The sequence below is a fragment of the Mastigoproctus giganteus genome, chromosome 2 (genome assembly GCF_048544385.1).
Source record: "Mastigoproctus giganteus isolate SK-2022 chromosome 2, ASM4854438v1, whole genome shotgun sequence".
NCBI classification, from domain to species: domain Eukaryota; kingdom Metazoa; phylum Arthropoda; class Arachnida; order Uropygi; family Thelyphonidae; genus Mastigoproctus; species Mastigoproctus giganteus.
Genome location: NC_143576.1, coordinates 119,985,391 through 120,008,767, shown reverse-complemented (window position 1 = coordinate 120,008,767; position 23,377 = coordinate 119,985,391). Strand labels below are relative to the sequence as shown.

Here is a 23,377-nt window from a genome sequence, read left to right as displayed (position 1 = left end):
TTTAATTCCGGTATTCATTTATTATTATATGAGGTTGATGGCTGTACTTGTTTTTCCTCTTCTTTGTTTTTTTTTAATCATCTGCAGGCTTTTCGCATCGCAAATTGCGCATTAATTCATTTCTGGAACATTTCACAACCAAACAAAATTTAATCAATTTTGTTTGGTTGTGAATTTGGCAAAATCTATGTATGTTAATTTATGTTTATCTTTTATTGATAGCGTGAGCATTCAGATTAACTTCATAAGTATTCCTCCTTCTGACCCAGTTAAATTTCTGGGGATTAATTTGGACTATAAATTGTAATTTGCTCTTCACGGTCAATAAATTCGGTTAAAGATCTTGAGAGCATGTTTGCTTTGTAAATTAGTCATGTTTATAATCTCCGATCTTAGGATCTTTAGGAACCTTTAACCTTTTCATATATTCCTTGCTGTTGTATGAATCGATTGTATGGTATTCTGCTGCTGCTGCTTCCTCGATTAAGCCAATTTTGGTAATAGGAATATTTTTGTCCGAACATTAAATTACAAGTTGAAGCTTCCTCCTATTTATTCCGGGCACCAATTTATGTGAAACATTCAGTGTTAGTGCCATGGAAAATTAAAACAATAGACTGGTTGACCATGTATGCCATTTAAATAATCCAGTTGAAGGATTTCCTCTTCTAAAGTTTTTAGCCTAGAAAATGGCTATTGTGATGTTTTGATGTATATCCAAGATGGATCCCCATACCGAGTGGAAAAGATCTGAGCTCGAATCCCATCAATGACACGAGGAACTTTTATGGGCTTTTTGTCACTTCTTGGCTGAGTTAGTTGGTCTCTGTCACGGATAGCAAGGTCCCCCCCCTCCGGGAAGTGATGAATAGTACTGGTCAATTACGTGAACGAAAATACCCAATCTTGAATAATTTTATGCTGCTGAACACGAAAATCACATTAAAATTTGTCGATTGGCCCTTGTTTTCGAATTGCAGTTGGGGTCTCATATTAGCGAGTTACTCAAAATTATCAACTATGGCTCTCGGCAAAACGTACAACACCGCAGTTTCAGTACCACCACGCCTAATGATCGGCAACTATCGCCTCTCTCTGCATCACGCGATAAGTTTTCGCCTCAAATGCGTCTTCAACGCTGTTGCAGTAATCCTCGAATACGACTAGGTACTGGGTGATTTGTTCTCAGTTAATGGTTGTTCTCTGTGAGATTCCTACTTTTTGCGCAGTTTTGTGCCGTATAAGATTAACGTGCCCCGTAATTGTGTGAATAGTCCGGATGACTTCTGTTACGTATGTGGAGAAGTCACGTTAGCTTCAAGAAAGTGTTCCTTAAGTCGAGCCATAAAAAAAAGCCTACTTCTTGTACTTTAGGTGTAAAGTAGGCGACCAGGACAAGATCTGGGCTCCACTATGTGATGCAGTACATGTTAATTAAGAACTGAACTCGTGGGTGAATCGAAAGGGACGTTTCGCAGTGCCCATGATATAGGGGGAACCAACAAATCACGTCACAGAACTGTTACTTCTGTATGGTGTCTCCTATTAGAAAAGGGATGACAGTGAAGAAACAGTGGACAGTGACGTACCCAAATATACCATCTGCAATTCGTCCCGTGCCTCACGGTGAAGTACTACCTATTCCTGAACCACCCGACTGTTTTCTGTAAACTCTGATGAAGATAAAGACACTGATTAACATCAACTTGATATACACAAAGAGGTACAGCAGCCGTCTACGTCACGGGATCCACCATTTTGTCCAAACCTTTATCCTTCTGAACCACATAAGATCACAGAAAGTGAACTTAATGACCTCATCAGGGATCTCGAACTGCCGAAGAATAAGGCAGAGCCTTGGCCTCGAGGCTACAACACTGGAATCTTCTAGATCATTCTGTGAAAGTGACAAAATTTCGTACTCGATATAAAGACTATGATAAATTCTATCAAACAGAAGGTGAACTCGTTTGTAAGGATGTTGATGGTCTACTGGCAGCAACGAATATGAGGCACGTTCTTGCGTATCCCGCTCACAAAAAAGAAACATACGCAAACATGGAGAACATCCTCTTCACTATAAGAAGTATGAGTGGCAGATATGTGGTGATTTAAAGGTAATCGTCATTTCATTAGGACTACAAAAGGATATGCACTCCGAGAAGAGGAGCTGCCCTCAACGAAAATCATTAACACCTGGAATGAAGAACGTAGCATTTGAGCCTCTGGTAGATCCAAATAAAGTTTTGCTTCCACCACTCCACATAAAACTGGGGCTCATGAAAAATTTCGTGAAGGCTTTGGGGGGGAACGGTCCTGTATTCACATGCTTGCAAGAGAAATTCCCAATACTTAGTAACTTTTTTTTTTTATTTATTAATTAAAGCGGTCCCAAGACTTAGTACAGAGAAGATTATGGCAGGCGTTTTCATTGGTCCACAAATAAGGCAACTTTTCAAAGACGAACAGTTCGAATGTGTCCTTAGCGAGAAATCAGCGTGGAAAGCCTTTCGAAATGTTTCGACTGGTTTTCTAGGAAATGTTAAAGCCGGCAACTACAGGCAGATCTCATTACGCTATCCTCAACCAAGCAACAACCACAACCGCAAATATTTCCTTCTCATAGGGCGCCTCAGTAGCCAGGTCGGCAGGAGCAGCAGTACGTAGCACACGCTTCGTGATTAGACCGCGGTTCGGGCCCGTGACCACCAAATACGGAGGATGCGGAAAGGTCAGGGAATGACCACCGCATATCCCCGGAGCAATATGGCCTTAGTTGCTACTGCTCCTAAAAACCAAATAACAACAACCTTCTCATAGCGGTTGACTTGGCCGGGGCGCTTGACACCGTATGGTGGCCAAGCGTCCTCGGCAGACTCCGGGAGACCAACCTGCCTGTAAATCTATATAACTGTATCAAGACATACCTCTCCGACAGATTTGTTATGGTCCAAGCTCCTTACTGCACAGTCTCACGTCGAATTCACAGAGGATGCCCGCAAGGGTCTGTCCTGGGTCCACTCCTCTGGAACGTGGTCCTCGACGGCTTCCTCACGCTGTACCTTGGTAACCGTCGTATCACAAGCCTACGCCGACGATCTGGTCCTGATGCTTGCAGAAGGTTCAAGAGAACAAGCTGGAGACCTCAGCAAACTTTGCAATCGCCATACTACAAAGCTGAGCAGAACAAAATAACTTACAAATATCCCCGAACAAAACTTGCTCCATTCCACTGAAGGGAACTCTGGGCCTTAGGAGACCTTCCCAGATCTGTATTCAAGGAACCATAATTTAGCTTGCCACTGAACTAAAACACCTTGGCGTTGTTTTAGACAAAAATCTGTCTTTCACACCACTAGGCCTACTTCCGAAAGAAAGACAGGAGCTACTCTGCGCTATTTGTGAAGATTACCCGCAAGGACTGGGGGGTTTCAGTTGTTGTTGTTGTTGTTTTCGTTTTTTAGGAGCATTAGCAGCTAAGGCCATATTGCTCCGGGATATGCAGTGGTCATTCCCTGACCTTTCCGCATTTTGCCGTATTTGGTGGTGACGGGCTCGAACCCCGGTCTAATCAAGAAGCATGTGCTACGCACTGCTGCTCCTTCCCACCTGGCTACGGAGGCGCCAGGGGGTTTCAGAAAAAGGACGCTAGAACTCTTCTATGAAGCTGCCCTTTTACCCATCATCACCTATGCGTAGGGGATTGGGTTCAGGAAGGCCACCACCGCTGTAAATAGAGCAAAGCTTGAAATAATCCAACGTTACATGCTTCTAACAACTTCAAGAGCCTGCAACATTGTGAGTACCCATGCGCTCCAGGTTCTGCCGGAACCCCCCCCCCCCCGAGATTGTCCATCGAGGGCTGCTCTTCTGCTCTCCAGAAGCCGGGAAACCGACTTTCTAGATTTCACGGAAAATCCTGCAAATGACTCAAAACTAGAGAAAAGACGCTTTATCGATCATCTCCAAAACACGTGGCAGACACGCTGGGAAGCCTCAACGAAGGGGCAATTACAAAAAAATTCCTACCCAACATACAGATGACGTATCTCAAGCATCCACGCTGGCTTTTACCGGGGCTCCTAGTAACATTTATTTACTTACAGGGCATGGTGCTATCAGGGGAAAAATTAGCAGGGTTTATGCTCAGTGAAAACCCCTTTTGCTTCTGTGGTGAACCCGAATCATGAGAACCTAATGTACAACTACAGTTTTTATGACGACCTTCGCTGCCACCTGGTGATCCAGCTCTAATACTCACCAAGAAACCAGGAACACCTAATCCTTATGGAGGAGAACGACTATAAAGTATTCGCACAATATGCTCACAATATGCTTAGAAGCTTTAAAACTGCCACTAAAACAATCTACCACTACTTACAAACCTGTTGTGACCACATCTACCCCTGATGAGACTCAATGATTAGAACTACCCTGGACGGGACTTTGTCCCACGAGCGACCCATAGCACTGCTTGCTGGGAAAAGGCTACCCTTCTATCCACCACCATACAACAACCTACCCTGGGCAGGAACACAACAGTAAGTGATCCTCAGCACTGAGCAACCGAAAACTTGATGACAGGCAGTTGTTGATGTTGAGGTTAATGCTAGCATCAATCTCAACAGCCTGAACTGCAGGAGTGACCCGCAACCCTAGCCCTCGAGAACCATTGCCAGTGACCAACCTATAAATAGAACTACCACGGACATGACCTCAACGCAGCTCTGCTGACAATGTCATTGGCAACCCTATACCTGTGCTCCCTTGCAAGGTACTTTCTTTCCACTTCCCCCCCCCAGGGAGGAGATGGTTTCACTATCTCCTCCCCTCTAGGTCGGACATGGGCCTGCCCACAGAGGTCACCTCCTCTATCGACCCCCTACTTCCTGTTTCCCCCCCAGCCTTCAGTCTAACACCTACTCTGTTCACTTTCGCATCGTAAGTCCCACACAGTCTAAAGTGTAAATCTTTCAAATTCCATTGTACAAGTATTCCTCTGGGCCTCTAACCCTTTCAGCGCTCAATCCTACCGCGTTTTTTTTTAGGTCCTAACCACTGAAATCTCAGGAAACTAAGTGGCAGGACCTGCCAGAGTACTTACTTAAAATACTGGTGTATTTGGTTTGCATCCACGGGGCCAAGTGTGGGCCCCAATAGGGGTCCAACGGTTAAATGGCTAGATGAACAACGGTGCACGACACTACACTACACTATACGATATCCATACACTTAAATCTCCGGCCTTTACAGCGTACTGTAACACACGACAAAGTAGACCACGTGGAGATGGGGAGAACCCCTGGTGCCTTCAGACCCTAAACACACTTTCACTTTACTCTAACGAAAGAAGAAGTTGAAGATGCATTACTTGCACTCACACCTGGATTTATTCCCGTCAAACTGGGGTGCCGTCAGCGACAAGCTTCCATCAAGACTCGCAGCGATGGAACGAAGATACAAAAGCAAATGGACTACCGTTAGTCGATGATTGTTGGATGGTGAAAAGGGATGCTCCCGAAACTGAATACTGTTCAAGCGAAAGGCAAAAAGGTCCCGTGTTTTATTCAGGTATATTCTTAGCATAATCTTACTTCCATAAAAATAAAAAATTCCTTTTTTCGAAAACAAGAGCCAATCTGCCATTTTAAGCACTAGTTCCGTGTTTAGCACCCCAAAATCTATAAAGTAAACTTACTTTAATGCCTGTAACAAGATATGACCCAAAATTTGTCGTTCAGTGTAATTACAAAAATTGTTTTTTTGTTTTTTTTTTGATTTTGTTTATTCCTCAGGGCTCGCGGCTGCCACTGTGGTTACAACTTCTAGAGCTTATGGAAGAAGACCGTCTGTATAGAAGAATTTATTGGCTCATAGTTCAATCGGGGTTAGTCTCCGTCTATTATTGCGTAGTTTCCCTCCAGAAACACTGGTTTTCATCCCGCAAACAAATAGGATATAGGTGGGAGTAGTCCAAGTAATCTTTTCCCAATAAACCTTGTGAGTATTTTTTTTTCTTTTCAGAAAAAACTAAATTTTTATTTTCTGTTTAGAAATTAACTTACTGTCTGAGAATGTTGGAAGTCAGGAGTGGAAGCCGATGAGCAATCTTGCATTTGATTTTCAGTGGGAGAAAACTATAAAAAATTATAAGTTGTGTCACTTTCAGTGGAAATTTTGTGACAGTGACTGTCACAAATCATCATTAGTAATATGGCTAATCGTTGCAAATCATCATTAGTAATATGGCTAACGACCTTAAAAGTCGATTTTTCGATAAAATTTAAGAAAAGAGAAAAATAACACTTACAGGCAACTCTCCGTTTCTCGTTCCTGGAGATATAGGGTAGTCCTTGGGGACATCATTTCCGGTCACCGTGTTAACCTCTTCACCATCTTAGGAAAAATAAAAAGCGTAATTAAAAAAAAACAACAACACACGTCTGGAGTTTGATGAGCAAAATAAATTCCACTAAGAGATTTGTGAACTTTAGTGCCACAGAAAAAATTACTCCTTCACCTCTAAAGGTAGCTCAATTGAAAATATCTGAAGTACCCCATCATACATCCATCTACAAAAGGGATGTGCCAATAACCACCGACAGAAAATAAAAACTGTAGTCCTGCGAGATGTGCCTCTGTGGCTAGTTCTATTTCGTGGCAGATTTTAAAAAATTGTGAACTTGACCTTGGAATTCAGAGCATGGATTCCCTCAAGCTCTGAATCCATCCCTATCTGAGAATTTAGGGCAAAGAAAGAACTTCACAAGAGATAGAAGAAATCGGGTTTAGTCTCGGACCGAACTGCATTTTTTTCCGCTCCAGGGCACTCTTCATCAGAAATAAGAGATCAGTCATCAAACAGCATTTGGAGATTTCCCTCAATATAACAAAACCTTTTCCCAAGAACCAATCACAAACTGCCATCAACTCCTTTTATGTGAGCAACTGGCTCGATGACATAAGGTTCTCAGTTCAATCAAGAATCCCTGTACCAATGGAATTACCTGATACCCCGGTCTCAGAGAAGAGCGAATCAAGAAGGAAATATCCGGTCTCGGAGATTTCCTTCTTGATTCACTCTTCTCTCTGTTCAATACAATTCCGTCGAAAAAAAATTTTTATGCCAACATGGCGCATCTGTACATGGAATCCACTACGAAAGTGCGGGTTTTCTTCACAGACGAATCAGTTCTGTCCAATATCGTCTACATTTAGTTTTCTCAAGCCCTTCTTGAAGAGCTTGAGAGACTAGATGCAGACGAGATTGGGTAGAACTTATTCGGCTGTGAAGTACTCACTCTTCCGCTGTGAGGCACCTCTCACTAATCAACTAATGCGACAACAGCCACCGTAGTTTCACTACTGCATTCAAGGCAAGTCAAACACCACGAACCTGCTAGCCACTACCCCCAAAATTATCCGGACCCTTGAGGAAAGGTTAGAAATATCGGTTACATATACAGATGTTCAGACCACCTTTAATGATGTTTCCATCCCAATGTTCACACCGCCTTTCATGCTGTTTCCATCCCTGTGCTCATACGTCAAGCGTATGAACACAGGGACGGATGCCACTTACGTGAATACGACACGTTAGTGAAGAGTTTCACGTTAGTGAAAAGTTTATTCGTTCATTTCTGAGCAACAGAACTATTGTCGTGCGGAACGCAGATAATGGCTTCACTAGGTCGATATGAGTTCGAATCTCGTCAATGGTGTGAGGGATATTTAAGGGCCTTTTCCAGGATATGTCTGAGTTAGTCGGTCTGAGACGAGGATTGCATGGTTTTTTCTCCTAGAAAATCGGGTTTTTTGTCCAGCAAACAGCAATTCGACCTTAGAACACACACTATTTACAGACCTTATATACGGCACAATATGGCCTAAGTTACTGATGTGCCTAAAACCTTAGAACAACCCAACCACTTCGTGATCGGTCGCAGCAATATTATATATATATATATATATATATCCATTATTTTAAATTAAATAAAACATAAGCCAGTAGTATGGCAAAAACTGTAGAGCGAAAATTAACATAAAAATAACCCAAATAAACAATCGAACGAAAAGAAAGAATAGATATAAATAGTAGCCCAGAAACCCTAATATAATTTCGATCTTTAAATCCAATTAACAAAAACTATACAAATTTTAGGATAATGCCAATTAGTTATTAATTTAGCGGTACCCCCCCGAGAGGTACCAGTTCCGAATGACGTGAAATATCACCCAAAGAGGGTTAAAGGAACTACCAAACGATAACAAAATCAAAATAAGCTAAAATAAAATAGACTGACCATCATGCCCCATATCGACAGAGGACCACGAGGCCAATAATGGTCATGGAATCGCTGCATTTCAATCGTCATACAAATCATCGCAAAGGCGGAAATATCGAAGAACCAAACCACCCTTCCATTCTCCGATAGATCAACCAATGCAGAGGATTTGTATGGCGGTGGTCCTTATGCAGCTTATGTTTTATTTAATTTAAAATAATGGATGTATTTCAGCTTCATATGGAGGAATTGCATGTCGCTGCCTCTAATGAATGCTTAATTATTTATTCATTTATTATAATTAACTTTATTTAATATAATTGATAGTATATATTTCGGCTTCATATGGAGGAATTGCAAGTTGCTGCCTCTAATGAATGCTTAATTATCTTAATTATTTTTATTATAATTTAATTTTCGTCAACATTTAATATAATTCAATAGTAATGGGTCGATATGCTAATTTAGCAACGCCTGTGCCGCCATCTAGTTTCTTTTTTTCTTCAATATAAGCTGATTCAGCTTACAGTATGTCAGTGGTGTGGCTCTGCTTTAGAGTGCTGTCTGTTCTATAGTTTATTTTCGCTGCATAAGGACCACCGCCATACAAATCCTCTGCATTGGTTGATCTATCGGAGAATGGAAGGGTGGTTTGGTTCTTCGATATTTCCGCCTTTGCGATGTTTTGTATGACGATTGAAATGCAGCGATTCCATGACCATTATTGGCCTCGTGGTCCTCTGTCGATATGGGGCATGATGGTCAGTCTATTTTATTTTAGTTTATTTTGATTTTGTTATCGTTTGGTAGTTCCTTTAACCCTCTTTGGGTGATATTTCACGTCATTCGGAACTGGTACCTCTCGGGGGGGTACCGCTAAATTAATAACTAATTGGCATTATCCTAAAATTTGTATAGTTTTTGTTAATTGGATTTAAAGATCGAAATTATATTAGGGTTTCTGGGCTACTATTTATATCTATTCTTTCTTTTCGTTCGATTGTTTATTTGGGTTATTTTTATGTTAATTTTCGCTCTACAGTTTTTGCCGTACTACTGGCTTATGTTTTATTTAATTTAAAATAATGGATGTATTTCAGCTTCATATGGAGGAATTGCATGTCGCTGCCTCTAATGAATGCTTAATTATTTATTCATTTATTATAATTTAACTTTATTTAATATAATTCAATGATAGTATATATATATATATATATATGGTGATTACATTTAGCCTTTTTACTGGCATCATGCCTGATGATAACTGGAGAACACTAATAATGTGTTTCGAAATAAGATCTAATACCCAGAAGATTAACTTCCTGGATTTGGACTCTGCATCAACTTGGCCAAATCTCACCGATTGACATTTTCATTAAAGGATAACCTCCATCACTTTGTGTACAGTGATACAAGGGTACACTATCTGCACACATACTGATTTAGAGATAGTGGGCCCTTTTATCATTGTGCACACAATTTTGGAGGTTATCTTTAATGAAAATGTCAATTGGTGAGATTTGGCAAAGTTTACTTCCAAGATCCCACCTTAAGTGCATTTTCCCCCCCGGAGAATACTGGCTGTTACAACATGGAAGCTTCGACTACTATCTACGCTCAACACCAACCAAATGGCAGAAACTGTTAGCATCAAACGCCTTCTGACAGCCATTCATGAGAGGAGACTGGTTTTCTTTGTCAAAATGGCGACAGATATTATTTCCGAATCCAACTTCTGGGACCACTGCAGCTAGAGAATTTCTCTGTCGCAATCCTTAGCTTCAACCTTGTCTGTCTTGCCCTAGTGGGCAAGACAGGATTGAAGTAGTAGGATCGCCGACCTTCTCACACCGGGTGAAAAAGACTTGGAGTTCGAGTCCCGTCGATGACAGGTGGAATTTTTATGGACCTTTTTTTCTAGCTTTCTTCGCTGCTTTATTAAGGAAGTGTCCACCTCACAATAAAGAAGTCCCACTTTACTTGGAAGATCACCGCAGGAGTCCAACAAGGCAGAGTCGTTTCTAGCTTCCTGTTCTCAGCCGTTCTTTTTCCTTCTGTATCCCCCTGATGATGCTTTAATATATGCCGATGATATAAAGTTGCTTACCTTAATCCCACCGTCAGTAAGCCCAATGGAAATTGCTTCTTCAATCACAGAGAGCTTGACCACTCTTTCATCTCGCAGATTTTTTTGGTAAACCATAACCCTTCTAAATCTGTAATAATGATTTATTCACTTAAACAGCAACCGACAGTAATTCAACCATCAGTTTGTGGCACTCTCATCCCAGTGTTTGCCAGCCATAAGGATCTCTGTGTCTATTTTTTTATCCGAAGCTGAGATTCGATGCGCACACAGAATGCCTCCGAAAGCGATTTATCACTTTACACTGGAGAGCGAATCAACACTTACTTCATTCCAACTATGTCGCAACTACTACTATATATCTTCAAACCACTGTTTATCCGGTTATTTTATTATGCTGCTGAAATCTGAGCATCTGCTTCGTTCTCACTTCAAAAACTGGTGTTCGTGTGTGAATACTGGACCATGAAATGGGCCACAAAGCAGCATCATCATCGATCTCCTCAATTGAGAACCACTGATATGGCTGAGCATAGGAGTGATAAATAGCCCAAACATCCGGGATTTCTGTCAGTGGCACAACTCTCCGCCATCCTTGAGGTCTGACCCCACACTAATCCTCAAATACAACCATCCGAAACTTTGTAATTGTTTCCTACTTGCCGAGGCACTCCCCAAAATACAGGCACTGCTCCATCTTGGAATTAACCTACAGAAAATGGCTACCGATTACAAATACCATCGCATTCTCCTCGAGTAGATCGCATCTGTTCAACTGGAATAACTCCTTCCAAATCTTGTGGCTTAAACTGTGCCAGACTAGTAAACGACGACGACAGTCATCCACCTGCAAATTCGTGCCGCCCTGTGCTTTTAAGCTGCAACAACAATTGTTTCTCGTCTGTTATTTGATCAAAATTCATGGTTTGCTTTTGATTCACCTTCCCTGCCATTGCTCTTTCATTGTTCTTATTATGTGCTACGATGTTCATATTTTTTCTCTTTATATTTTCCTATTTTTATATGCTTTTCCATTTTTGTGTAACTTGTAATTCTTATGTAACTTTTCCTTTTCCCAATTTTTTGAATTACATATATCATTTTCTACCTTAATGCAAAACTGACCGTGTCGCCGTGATGAGTGTTATTGTTCCTAGTACTCGCGATAAAGATAATTGGCTAAATCCACAAGCGTCGCTTATCTTCATCTGCTCTCTTTTCTGCAATCCCATTTTTACTTTTTGGATTCCTTTTTCAACAGATAAAACAAAATTATTAGTGAATGTACGCAGTGGGTTACATTTCAGGCGGTTAGCAAATATCCATGATTTATTATAAAAATAATTAGCAAAAAGTAAATACTTTTATGCTGGAACCGAGAATTTCTTTCTGAGCATCCACCAGATTTCTCCTTGCTTTCGAACGAACGAACAAACAAATCGAAATTCAAAATAAGCTATATAATTGTAATTTTGAGTATGAAAAACTTTTTACCAATCCTTATATCGATGGTATTACGTGTATAGATTTTTGGAACCTGATGGGTGGAGGATCCATTTTAAAAAGATAAAGGAAGGCCTTTCTTCATGCCCAAGTTATATCGTTTTCAAACTTTTTACCAAATATATTGGAATATATACCTGCCTACGAGCTTATTGTAAAATCTCATTTTGTATAATTTGTAAGCTTTTATACTTATTATATGAGTGTATTGGAACAGCCCTACTGGATTGCACGACTACAAATACACAAATTTTCTCTGTTTTGGGTTTCAGTGTATTTATCAAAACTTGCCACGAAACTTCTGCAATTAACGATCCAAAGGATCTTCCGAAAAAGATGCAACAGAAATCTATATTTCTTGATTTAGAAAGTATTCAGTTCTGTCTGTCTAACTGGAACTGAAAGTACATGTTTCTTTTATCAATATGGGACACTCCCAGCATCTGCGACCCTTGTAAAGGAAGACCAAAGTTCTTGACTGTTTCATTTCTGCCTGAATCCTTGAGTGGTATGTTAGTTTATAGTTTATGGCTCATAGCAACGAGGGAACGAATCGAGATACCTAAGGTACTAAGGGGGCAGGCAACCATTTATGTTCGATGCTTCCTTGCAGGTGTCCCTAATACAGTGGTTTCAACGTTTTTACGAAGAACTCCATTATGCCGATGTATTAACTGCATTAATAATGTAAATCAATACGTGTATGAGATGATCTCTTTGAATTTTCGTTTTGCTTAATGGAAAAGGTTACTGTGAATGGTAATGCTTCTCGGAACTTTGTATATTACCACCATCACTCTTTCAAATAATTGCCTTATTAGCATCGTTCTGTTCTGAGCGCCATTGCTCTGGTTGGCGATGCAATTTTCATTCATGCAGATGACAGCAGTTGCTGGAAAAATCTGATCGCGTGTATAATTCGCAGTGGCTTTTCGCTGTAAAGAAAAATGTCAGCGTGGATAGTTCTGAAGACTCGTTTCTCTTTTTAAGCTAAATTTGCTGTTAATAAGAGAAATGAGCAGATATTACATTATCTTAATAGTAAAAGCTTCTTTTACCGTCTGATAAGCACGGGTCATTCCTAAATTATTCACGACGATAATGGATAGGCAGGTTCTGAAGGGAAGACGTGTCAACAGAAAAGTTTCGTATTTGGCAGGTTTCCACGCATTCTGACTTGGAAAACACGTGTAGAAACGCAGGGAAATGCTTAGAGCAAATGGCAAGGGAATGACAACCATCCCACACTGGGTGGAAAAGGCCCAGGTTCGAATCTCGTCCATGATGCGAGGAACTTTAATGGACTTTTTTCACTCAGTGGCTGAGTTAGTCGGTATCAGGCGTAGAGGCAAGGTTTTTTTCCCCAGAAACCGGAAGTTTTTCGTCCAGCAAAACAGGCAAATCAACCAGAGAACATACACAATGCAATTTACAGACACATGGGCATATGTAAAGCATTACCGAGTGACCCCTAATATAATAGTTTGGTTTTGTTGGAAGGTAGGGCTCATTTTACTGGAATGGCTCTTTTTACTGGAAAGTGAACGCTTGTACCTCATTCCCGTACATGATCCCCAAATTTTTATCTTTATGATAATGTCTATATGCATGGCGGGTGTTGACATAGGTTGACTGAGACTGCTACAATAAATTTAATAAAATATATTTATAAGCTAGAATTTTTTAATTTGCTGTTTTTGAATTTTTCCCATGTGCCTAGAAGTGTATTATATATATATATATACTGTATATATATATATATATATATATATATATATATATATATATAATTAGCGAGCGAATTTGCTTATAAATAAATATGAATATTCTTCGGTACAAACTGTACTTCTTATCATCGCTTTGATCTGATTTCGTCCAAGATTCTTAAACTTTTGACTTAACTAAAGGTTTTCAGATTCTCATAACTCGGATTTTGTATTTATTAGACACTATACCGTGCCCACTTTTCCTATTTTTGATTTACCAACATCTAGTCTTCGTGTCAGAAACAATAGTGAAGCAAATTGAATTTTTTTCAAGTACATTACATTTGAGGAATAACATTTGATCAAATGTTTTGCCCTTGTGGGTAGTACAGTTGGTAGAATCGCCTTCCTCCCAACACCGGATGGAAAAGACCGTTCGAGTCCCGTGGATGGCGAGAGGAATTTTTATGGGTCTTTTTGACAACGTGGCTGAGTTAGTCAATCTCAGGCGAGGGTAGCATGGTTTTTCTTCCGGAAATTTGGGTTTTTCGTCCAGAAAATTGACCTCAGAACACTCAATTTGCAGACGATATACACTTAGCAACATGGCGTTAGTTGCCGATGCTCCTAAAATCAAAACAACAACAAGAACCCCCACTTCAATAAACTTGTTTCTGTTTCATTGTAAAAGGCTTGCAACCGTATTGTGTGCATTTATTGATTGGTGCGGCCAATTACTATTTAAGACAAAAATTCCTGTTACTTGTGTATTGGACACACAGTCCAATGGATAAAACTGATTACATTAATCCCAATTTGTTTCTTTTCCCAGTGAGTATTCTTTACAGGGTTTGGCGCGAAAATTTCATAACTTCCGTGCACAGTCACATGTCTTCATTCAGTTTGTAAAAGAAAACATGTCAAATAGATTTGCTTCTCCATTGAACGAGGGGTATCACGAAATTGCTGGCTGAGATACAGTCAATAACAAACAGAACAACGCTTTAAACTATAACGGATACATCTGACGCAATTTCCGGTGTTATAATTTTCCACGCAATGACGTTTGCTCAGTTCTCTTCAAGAAATATAAATCTGTGTAAACTAGGGTTTAGGTTTAAGATAACATTTGACTGTGAATCGTGTTCTGTTTTGAAATTCAGTTTGCTGTCAACATCACATGGCACAGATAAACACATCGACAACGCATCGTAATGGGAAATGAACAAATAAAAAGGTGAGAGTGAAGAGCAATCCCGGTAGATGACGCAACTGTACTTACTTTGACCAAACGCCTCCTCCTCAGTAAAGGAGCAGCGCCTCGTAGAAGGCTTACTCGGGCCACAACCCATGGCGTCATCGTAACATGGACTCCGCGCAGGCGCAAGAGAGCAGTCACTTGGGAATTTCGATGATTATGATTTCCAAAAGGACCGATTACCTGCAAATAGAAATACCCTTGTAATTTAAGAGAACACATCCTTATCAACGAACTCCTCTCACGAGCACACCAAACAGCACAAACACACGCACACGGTTTACAGTAGCGAGTGTGTGAGAATGTTATCGGGCCAAGAACGGAGCTATTCCTACTGTCGACTGTTTACATCCAAGTGCTTGTGGTGCGTTGAACCTACGTTCAAGGAATTTCAGTAAACAACCCTTATCATCCTTCGAATGAGACGAGGGTAAAACGTGAACGGAAAACCACGAGGGTGGCAACTTATACTTAACCCAGAAGAGGAAAAATGCAGCTGATGTGTGAAGCGGTGCATTGAACCTACGCGGGACAACAAACTGTTGACCATGTCACACTTTCTTTCTCACACCATCTTGATTAGAGTTCGAGTAGCGTCGAACCTTAATTGCATCGTGGGTGTTCCAATAGCCACCGATTGTATCACATCTAACTTAGCCATTTGAACTAATCTACAATTAAACATGTCTGATTGAGCTGGAAGCCTGCTGCCAACTAGCAAAGTGATATGCGTAAGTTTAAATCCTTCAGTCAGTACGATTTCCCCCTTCTCAAGTAAAGACGGAAAAATAGTTTATGGTGTCTCTTAATACAGTACAAAGATTCATGGCAGTTCAAAATAAAACAGGATGACACCAATCATTTGGTGTCATCCTGTTTTATTGTTGAAGTCAGATATTCTTCCTTCAGAAGGTTAAAACGCGAACTAATGGCAAGATCTTAATTATGATCAACATGATTGTTGATCATAATTAAAATCATACTCTAAAACAAAACTTCAAGTCAGTACCTATATAAGATGTAATATTTATCGCGTGTTTTGTCTGTACAGGTCTGTGTGCACTTCGATTCGCACATGTTGAGCAATATGAAAACCCAGGAATAAAGCGCGGGACAACCTTGCTCATCATAAGGTCGGCTAAATACAGCCTAATTGCAGAGATCTTTTATGAATTCCTCTAGTTTGGGACAGAATTTGAACCCAGATTTCTTCAAAGACCTTTGGAAAAATCTCGGCTTTATTCTTACAGAATTTTCATGCATACGCGATGTATTTATGCTTTAAGTGATTTATAATGAGATTATAAAATTTAAATATCGCTAAAGTCATAGTGGCAGAACACATACAAAGACCCCTTTCGTGCGTATAAACATAAGGTGTGCTTCGAATTAGGAACGCTCAGCAATGTAATCCCATATCGATTATCGGTGACATCTTGCGTGCAACGCTTGTAGGTGTGGTCTGCATATCAAGATGTGGTGAGATAACAGGTGAGGGACACTGTTGTTTTCTAATAAAAGACAGTAAAGGAGAAAAAAACTGAGTGCGAGTGAACACGGAATGCAAATATTGGCAAAACAAAACAGATAGTACGAAGCTATTTAAATTTGCAGAGACAAGACGTGAGAACAATAAATAAAGGTAAACTATCTAGGCGAGCCAGCCATTCGCGACTCGTGTCCCATTTCCTTCCTTCCGTGGCGCTATGTGTATGTGTGTCTGGTCTAGTTTATAACTAGAGCAAATCGATGGCAGGATTACGCTGGCAATAACCCGAAGGAGTCTGACGTAGATGATGAACATCTGTTCGTGCATGTCAGCAGCTCGATTCTCTGGTATGGTAACTCCCATGGGAGTTGGCGGACGAATCCACTTTCGGAAGGGGGAGAAAGGATAGCTGCATGGGATGCTGTGAAATCTATCAAGACTACACTTGATCTCATTCTCTGAAAGTTTACTTGACATCAGTTAACAGCAAGACTTCGAAAACAGAAGAGTTAAATTTCACTTAAATTTGTTCCAATAGCTGGACTGTGTTCACTTACCACTGCCACATTTCTTTGCTTTGATACAATTTCCTTTGAGGAATCGTTCAGTGGTTTTGAATACAAATTCCTTCAAGGAGTTCAGCGATTTTGAATGAATGAAACTTTCAACAGCTGCTCCCATCCGTCCGAGTATTAGGAAAGCAGTAGGTTGACCTAATTTAGCAAATGTCCGATTGATTTTTACAACCACTTTTTTTTTTTTTCTGGAATTGTTGGCTCCGTGGACAGGGCACACAAGATGCTTTTTTCTTCTTCTTTTTTTTGTCTATCAGCCAAACACTTAAAGCGCCTTTTTGACAGTGCGGAGATGGATGACACAGATTGCTTCAGGGCACGTATCGCATATCTTCATCTTCTGCTGCCAAGCTCCCAACAACAACAAGACATTTAAAAGATAACTCCTTGTTATCGTTTAAGTTTTATAGTAAAAGCGTAAGACTCTGAAGACATTAATTCAGTGGTTTTCAATCTGTGTGCCAGAGTACCTTCTTCTGTCCTTCTTTAGGTGCCCCACAAATATACGGGCAAGATTTCTAATCATTGTCAGAAAGAAGCAAGTTCCGTTTTAAAATACTATTAAAAATTATAATGTGTAATATGCTTGTTATTACTTGCAACCAGCCCTGGTTATAGTAAATAATATTATTGTTTGTATAGAGTTTATTTTTCATTTGTTTTTATCCATGGGTGTCCTGTGGAACCAGATGCCAGTTCCATAGGTAATTATTGGTAGGAATATTGGTTTATAGATTAGCTTGAAAGTAGTTCTGGGTTTTAGCCTTTAATCAGACCTGCTGATATGGGCAATCAAGATTGCAAAAGCCACCTCTAGTTATTTTAGTTCTTGAACTAAAATAACTTTTTATTGAATTACCGGATATTTTTACTAGAGGCGGCCTTTTGGGATCTCAGGTACCTTTGAGAAGGACGGTATTAGTTTTTTCTGCAGACATTTTACAACTGTTGGTGTTTCGGAGAACAGTAGGCGGTGGTCCTCTAATCCCCGTTAATCAACGACTAGATGGGAACGCCTACGTTTCTATTTGAACTCTACATTTTGTCGCCGACAAAAATGACAGTGTATGCCGACAACTCCGGCGTCTATCTTCAAGATAATGCGCCATGCCACAAGGACTAACAGGTTGCTAATTGGTTTCAGAAAGATGACAATGAATTACTCGTCTTCCCATGTTCTCCCACCCTAGCCGATCTCAAACCAGTAGAGCATGTTTGGGACGTAAGGTAAAAGACATTCGATGCTACGACAACCCATTTGACAATGTGCGGGCATTGCTGGACACATTGTACAACGCATGAACAGCACTGCCCCAGGACACTCTGTAACACATTGTGAAATCCATGCTAAGATGTGGCTGTATTACAGGCAAAAGGTGTCCTCGCGAGGTATTATGTAGGTGTTGCTTAATGGAAAGCCAACTTAGTGTACAGCGAAATAATTACCGCATTATCCCTACTGTCAAATTCTTGTATATCATTGAGAGAACCCCTGGCTGCACTGCTCAAAAAACACGTTTCCCCAGGTATTTTTGATTCTCTAACGACACTGAGTGTGGTACCACGCAGTTGGTACGTTAATCTACAATTACTGCTACCCGAGTGCACTGCCTTGCATTTGGGACAAAAACCAATGTTAAATTTCAATTGCCACTTCTCAGCCCGTCTGCCTAATGTTTCTAGGTCTTGTTGCAGTAATATGCTTGATTCCCTGTTCAACCTTTGTGTCATGTGCAAACATAGAAAATAAACTTGATAGGCCTTCATCAATATGGTTAATAAATATTGTAAACAACAATAGGCCCAGCAGTGAACCCTGGGCGATTCTACTAATAACATTAGTCCAAGAAGAGCAGTGCCCATTGATTGTCCTCTCCCCAACCATTCCTTTGTCCATAGCAGTAACTTGCCCCTAATGCCCTACTCCAATTTGTACAGCAGTCTTTCATGCCGAACTGTATCAGAAACCTTTCTGAAATCCAACTATATTATATCAAAATTATTTTTTGCATCTAGTTCCTTTATTATATTATCCAATCAGATTGGTCAGACAAGATCGCCCCTTAACAAATCGATGCTGACTGCAATATAACTACACTCCTGTCTAGATGGTCCTGTATTACTTATTTTTTCTCGAACAGAAGTCAAACTTACAGGTCTGTAATTACTCACTTCACCCTTTCGTTCCCATTTGTGAATTGGGGAACATTTGCACATCTTCAATCCATGGGGACCCTCCCTGGATCCAAGAATGCTCTCAAAATTATGGCTAAAGGATTGTTTTTCTCTTACGTTGCCGCACTTAATATAAATGGATAGATCCCATCTGTTCCAATTTCTTTATTTACATTTAGCTTCAACAATTTAATTTCTCAATATCACAAAATCAATTAGCCCCCTGTTAGAATTTGATATTCTGGCATCTCCATCCCTAAAATTTCTTAACTTGTTAATGTAGATGCAAAATATCTATTCAGTTTGTCAGCATTCTAAACGAGTTCCTCAACAGTTAGTATGCCCTATTATTAGATGTTTAGGAGCATCAGCGACTAAGGCCGTATTTCTCCGTATCAATAGTTAGTGGACCAATGTGATTCATCCCCTTTCACTGGTGTTAACATAAGTAAAGAAGCATTTGCTAATTTTCTGTGCATTATTTGCTAGAGACTTCTCGTAATCTGCCTTGGCTTGCTTAATTCGTTACTTGATTGCAGATTATTTTATACGTACTGTAGGTTTCCACATCCCCTGATAATGTCTGTACAAGTATATTCGTGGGACGATTTGCATGTTGTACTGGCTGCAAAATCCGAAATAACTCAAGGAGAAAGCCGTACTCCTCCGGCTAACTACCAGCTTGTTGAAGAGGGCTTTAGAAATTCCTCCAGTCAAAAATGGGAATGAAATGCCTCGTGGCCTTAATTGTCTTAACGCGTGGAAAAACCGCTATACTGTCACAGAGGACTCAGGGGTCAAACTACTCGTGCGATAGCCTTAATATCCAGGCCATCAAAGCAAAACTATGTGAAACGAAATTTTGCTCACGACACCACCGAAGCCATTTCTACAATTAAGAGAAATATATGTTTCTGTTAACTGTAGAAATGGCGGGCTTGCGAACTGGACAGGGACCATCAAAGCCCTTCACAGTTCTTATGATGGAACGGAAACTGAAACTTAATAATAAAGTTTCTTTGTGGACGTGGGACTATCTTATCCCTGTGCAGATTATGCAATAACCCAGTGGTTAGGTTATTGCATTTTCTACACAGTATGAGTCGCCTGTATTTAGTTGATCCCATTGCCTTTTTAAAATCCTCGTGGGAATCACAGTTGGTAGAATCATCGTCCTCCCCACACGGGGTGGAAAAGCCCTTGGTTCGAGTACTGTCGGTGACGAGAGGAATTTTTATGGGCCTTTTTCACAACGTGGCTGAATTAGTCGGTCTCAGGCGAGGGCAGCATGGTTTTTTTCTCCCGGAAACGCGGCTTTTTCTTCCAGTAAACAGAAAATCGACCTTCACATGCGTAATTTATAGACAGTATACACGGAACAATATGGCTTTAGTCCCTGATGCTCCTAAAACCCAACAACAACAGCCTCATTAAGGATTTATTTCGCTAAAATGTCGAGTACGATGTCGGCTGTGGAATGCAATTCGTGTTGTGATGTATTTAAGAGTGTCGCACAAGCCTGAACATGGGAAAATACTGCGAGTAAATACGGCCTCGGGTTTTAGACAGTTCCTCTAATTACCACTTTAGTTTGGCTGTCACCGAGACAACTAAAGAATGTAAATTGAGTGACTGATAAAATTCTGTTGTTTAAAACTTCGTCCTAATCATCCCCGCGGAGTGATTACGTAAGATTAGAACTGCTACCTCGCAGCTGTCTGTCATCAGCGAAGTGTATTTCTGAACCCTCGAGCAGCTACTATTATGTGTTCGTAAACAAACGACTCTGTTGCCCAAGTAACTCGAGATAAAATCTGCTCTATCGACGCATGCGAGGACAGCGGATAAACCGCCTGGATTGCTTACTGGCATAATTCTTGACAGGCAAAACACATGTTTCCGGCCTGTTCAAGTGGCACAAGCCGATACCAGAAATAGCCAATGTAGAAACTTCCGTGAAGGGCCAATGCTAATTAGATCCCGGAAGGACAGTCATCTACCGGAAGTGAAGCGAAATTGATTCAATGTATTCGGATCGACACTACCCCTTTCCAGGTTCTGAGCTGTCTAAGGCTTGTTGTAACTCTCTCTGTCTCCCCGCCCTTTTTCCTATTCATGTAATCCTCAGAACTTTATTTTTTTTAAGACTGCTACAGAAAATTGCTACACGTTCGTTTGTTGTTCGCTTCGTGGTTTTAACACCAAGACATTTAAGGCCACGAGGCGTCCAAACAGGAACGGCCAAACTTGATACCTTGATTGACTGTTGATAAAACTCTGTTTTATCAACAGTCAATTGGTGCACGAATAAAAGCCATTTTGGGGGAGGACTTGGTGTTTTCAGAACTCAAGACACAACGAACTGTCTATTTTTCTTGAATAAAAGTTAGAAACTGCGCAAATTTCTTGAAAAATTCCAACTGGTATTGAAATCATTAGATAGTTGGTTGGTACCCGTTTTTTTTTTTTTTTTTTTCAAAGTTTTATTATTATAACTTCCTGTTAATCAAGGTATTATTTTCAAACATAAATTTTCTGGCCATATTTCTTGAAAGCCAAAGAGTTGTATGAGGGTTGCAGCCATGGTTTTACCTAGTCTTGTACATCCTCTGTAAACTGCGTTAATTCCATGGTGACATGGAAACTCCGAGTTTCCGGGAGGGAAAACCGGCGAGTGTGGTCGAATAATTCAGTCACACGGTATTGATAAAAATAATAATAAATAAAAATCTGATCTGTTCCTCCAGTTCCAATCATCGAGGCAGAATTCGAATCCATGACTTTTCCGCGCTGTGTGAAATAACAGCTGGTGTAGCCTAACTGTGCTAACCACCAGGGCTGCAGCATCCTAACAGATTTCAAGCCAAGTTACTGGCTTGAAATCTTGTTTCACAGACTTCCCCATTCTGTAGACAGACAAAACTAGCCTTAGACCATACGTAATTTACAGACAGGAAGTGCTAAAGCTCCTTGGCCTGGCTGCCTTGATCTAGGACAATTTCATTGTTAAACGTTGGCCAGTTGCCTATTGTAATGATTTGAAACATTGCGGCGCAATAACATGAATTATTTATCTCGAAACTACCAAAATTGAGTGAAATTACTGCAGTCGTGTTCAATCTAATCAGCTTTCAGCTCTTGGTGAGAATTTACACAAAACAGATGTGAATGAATACATATGATAAGAATGAGGGTCAGGGGCATGCAAAGAGAATCGCCATCTGCATCGCACAGAGCAGTATAGATGACATCTGGAGTACTCTTATCATAATTGTTCTGGATATGTCCAATATGCTTTAAGCTATGGTTTTATATGAAGGACTTACACATTCATTATTTATAATAAAGAACAGTGAAACTTTGACTATTGTTTGCCATTCACGATAGTCTAAATGATGTCATATTGTGAAGTTCTTTTTTCCCAGTTCAATATTAGCATTTTCACGTGAAAAAAAAAGTAAAAAATAATAATAATATACATTTATAAGGCAGGAACTAGAAGAGAAATTTTACACTGTAGCTTTTTCTAAAACAAGACAGACGATAATGTTTGTAAACAAACCAGCACTTGTGGGGGTGAGGGAAAGTCGGGATTACGTACACGAGCTACGTTAATACTTTTTTTTTTTATTAGTTGCACACCTTACCTCATTTCTGTAGCATCGTACATGGACGAAAGCAAAATTCCATGGGGATTTTAAGAACTTCCGGCGTTTTACAAACGCGTACGACTGTCTTCCTCGCGCCACCAAAGATACAGTTCGTCTGCTGTGCCTTTTCCGTTCTTCGCTAGATTGCTTATGTATTGCAGTGTGCCAGGCACAGGCCCTGTCCAGAATAGTGTCGCGTCGGCTGCCGCTTTATGTTGATATCCGAGTCGAGGCGCCAGTTGTCTCCTGCGGCAACACGCCAACAATGGTTTGATGGCTGCTGTAAAAGTGTGTACACGTGTGGCGCGCGTACTAAACCGCGAGACACGCACGTGGCAAGCGGCCAAGAAATATCGGTTTCTGTTCGGCGGAACACGCTACGGTGTGTTAACTGGCTCGTTTGGATTGAAAAAGGCGATTCTTCTGAAAATAAAGAATTAGAATGTTACCACCTATTTCACTTAACGTAATTGCACTTAAAATGCATTTTTTGATTAGGTTACCCACATCTAATCGTCAACAAAATACGAGATAACGTTGTACGCGAAGTAGGCTTTCCTCCTCGCCCTTAACCCCTGCAAGATACGCCCTACCTCGTGGAGAATGAATAATCCGGGAGGAATGCTCATTTCGGCCAGGCAGTGTTACAT

General features: G+C 40.5%; 1 protein-coding gene across 3 annotated transcripts in view; it reads right to left on the bottom strand.

The window, feature by feature from the left end:
- LOC150089528 (uncharacterized) overlaps positions 1-22,967 on the bottom strand; it is a 46,122-nt gene extending 23,155 nt beyond the window's left edge. Inside the window, exons 1-4 of one of the 3 annotated variants that reach the window (XM_090368649.1) lie at positions 22,725-22,967; positions 14,863-15,021; positions 6,311-6,396; positions 6,066-6,137 (exon numbers count right to left, since the gene is read on the bottom strand). In XM_090368649.1, coding sequence (XP_090224775.1) covers positions 6,066-6,137; positions 6,311-6,396; positions 14,863-14,932 — 228 coding nt within the window. In that variant the 5' untranslated portion in view covers positions 14,933-15,021; positions 22,725-22,967. The remainder of the gene's footprint in view (positions 1-6,065; positions 6,138-6,310; positions 6,397-14,862; positions 15,022-22,724) is intronic. The other 2 variants (XM_090368648.1, XM_090368650.1) reach the window with 2 other exon arrangements.
- Between the last annotated feature and the right edge of the window lie 410 nt (positions 22,968-23,377).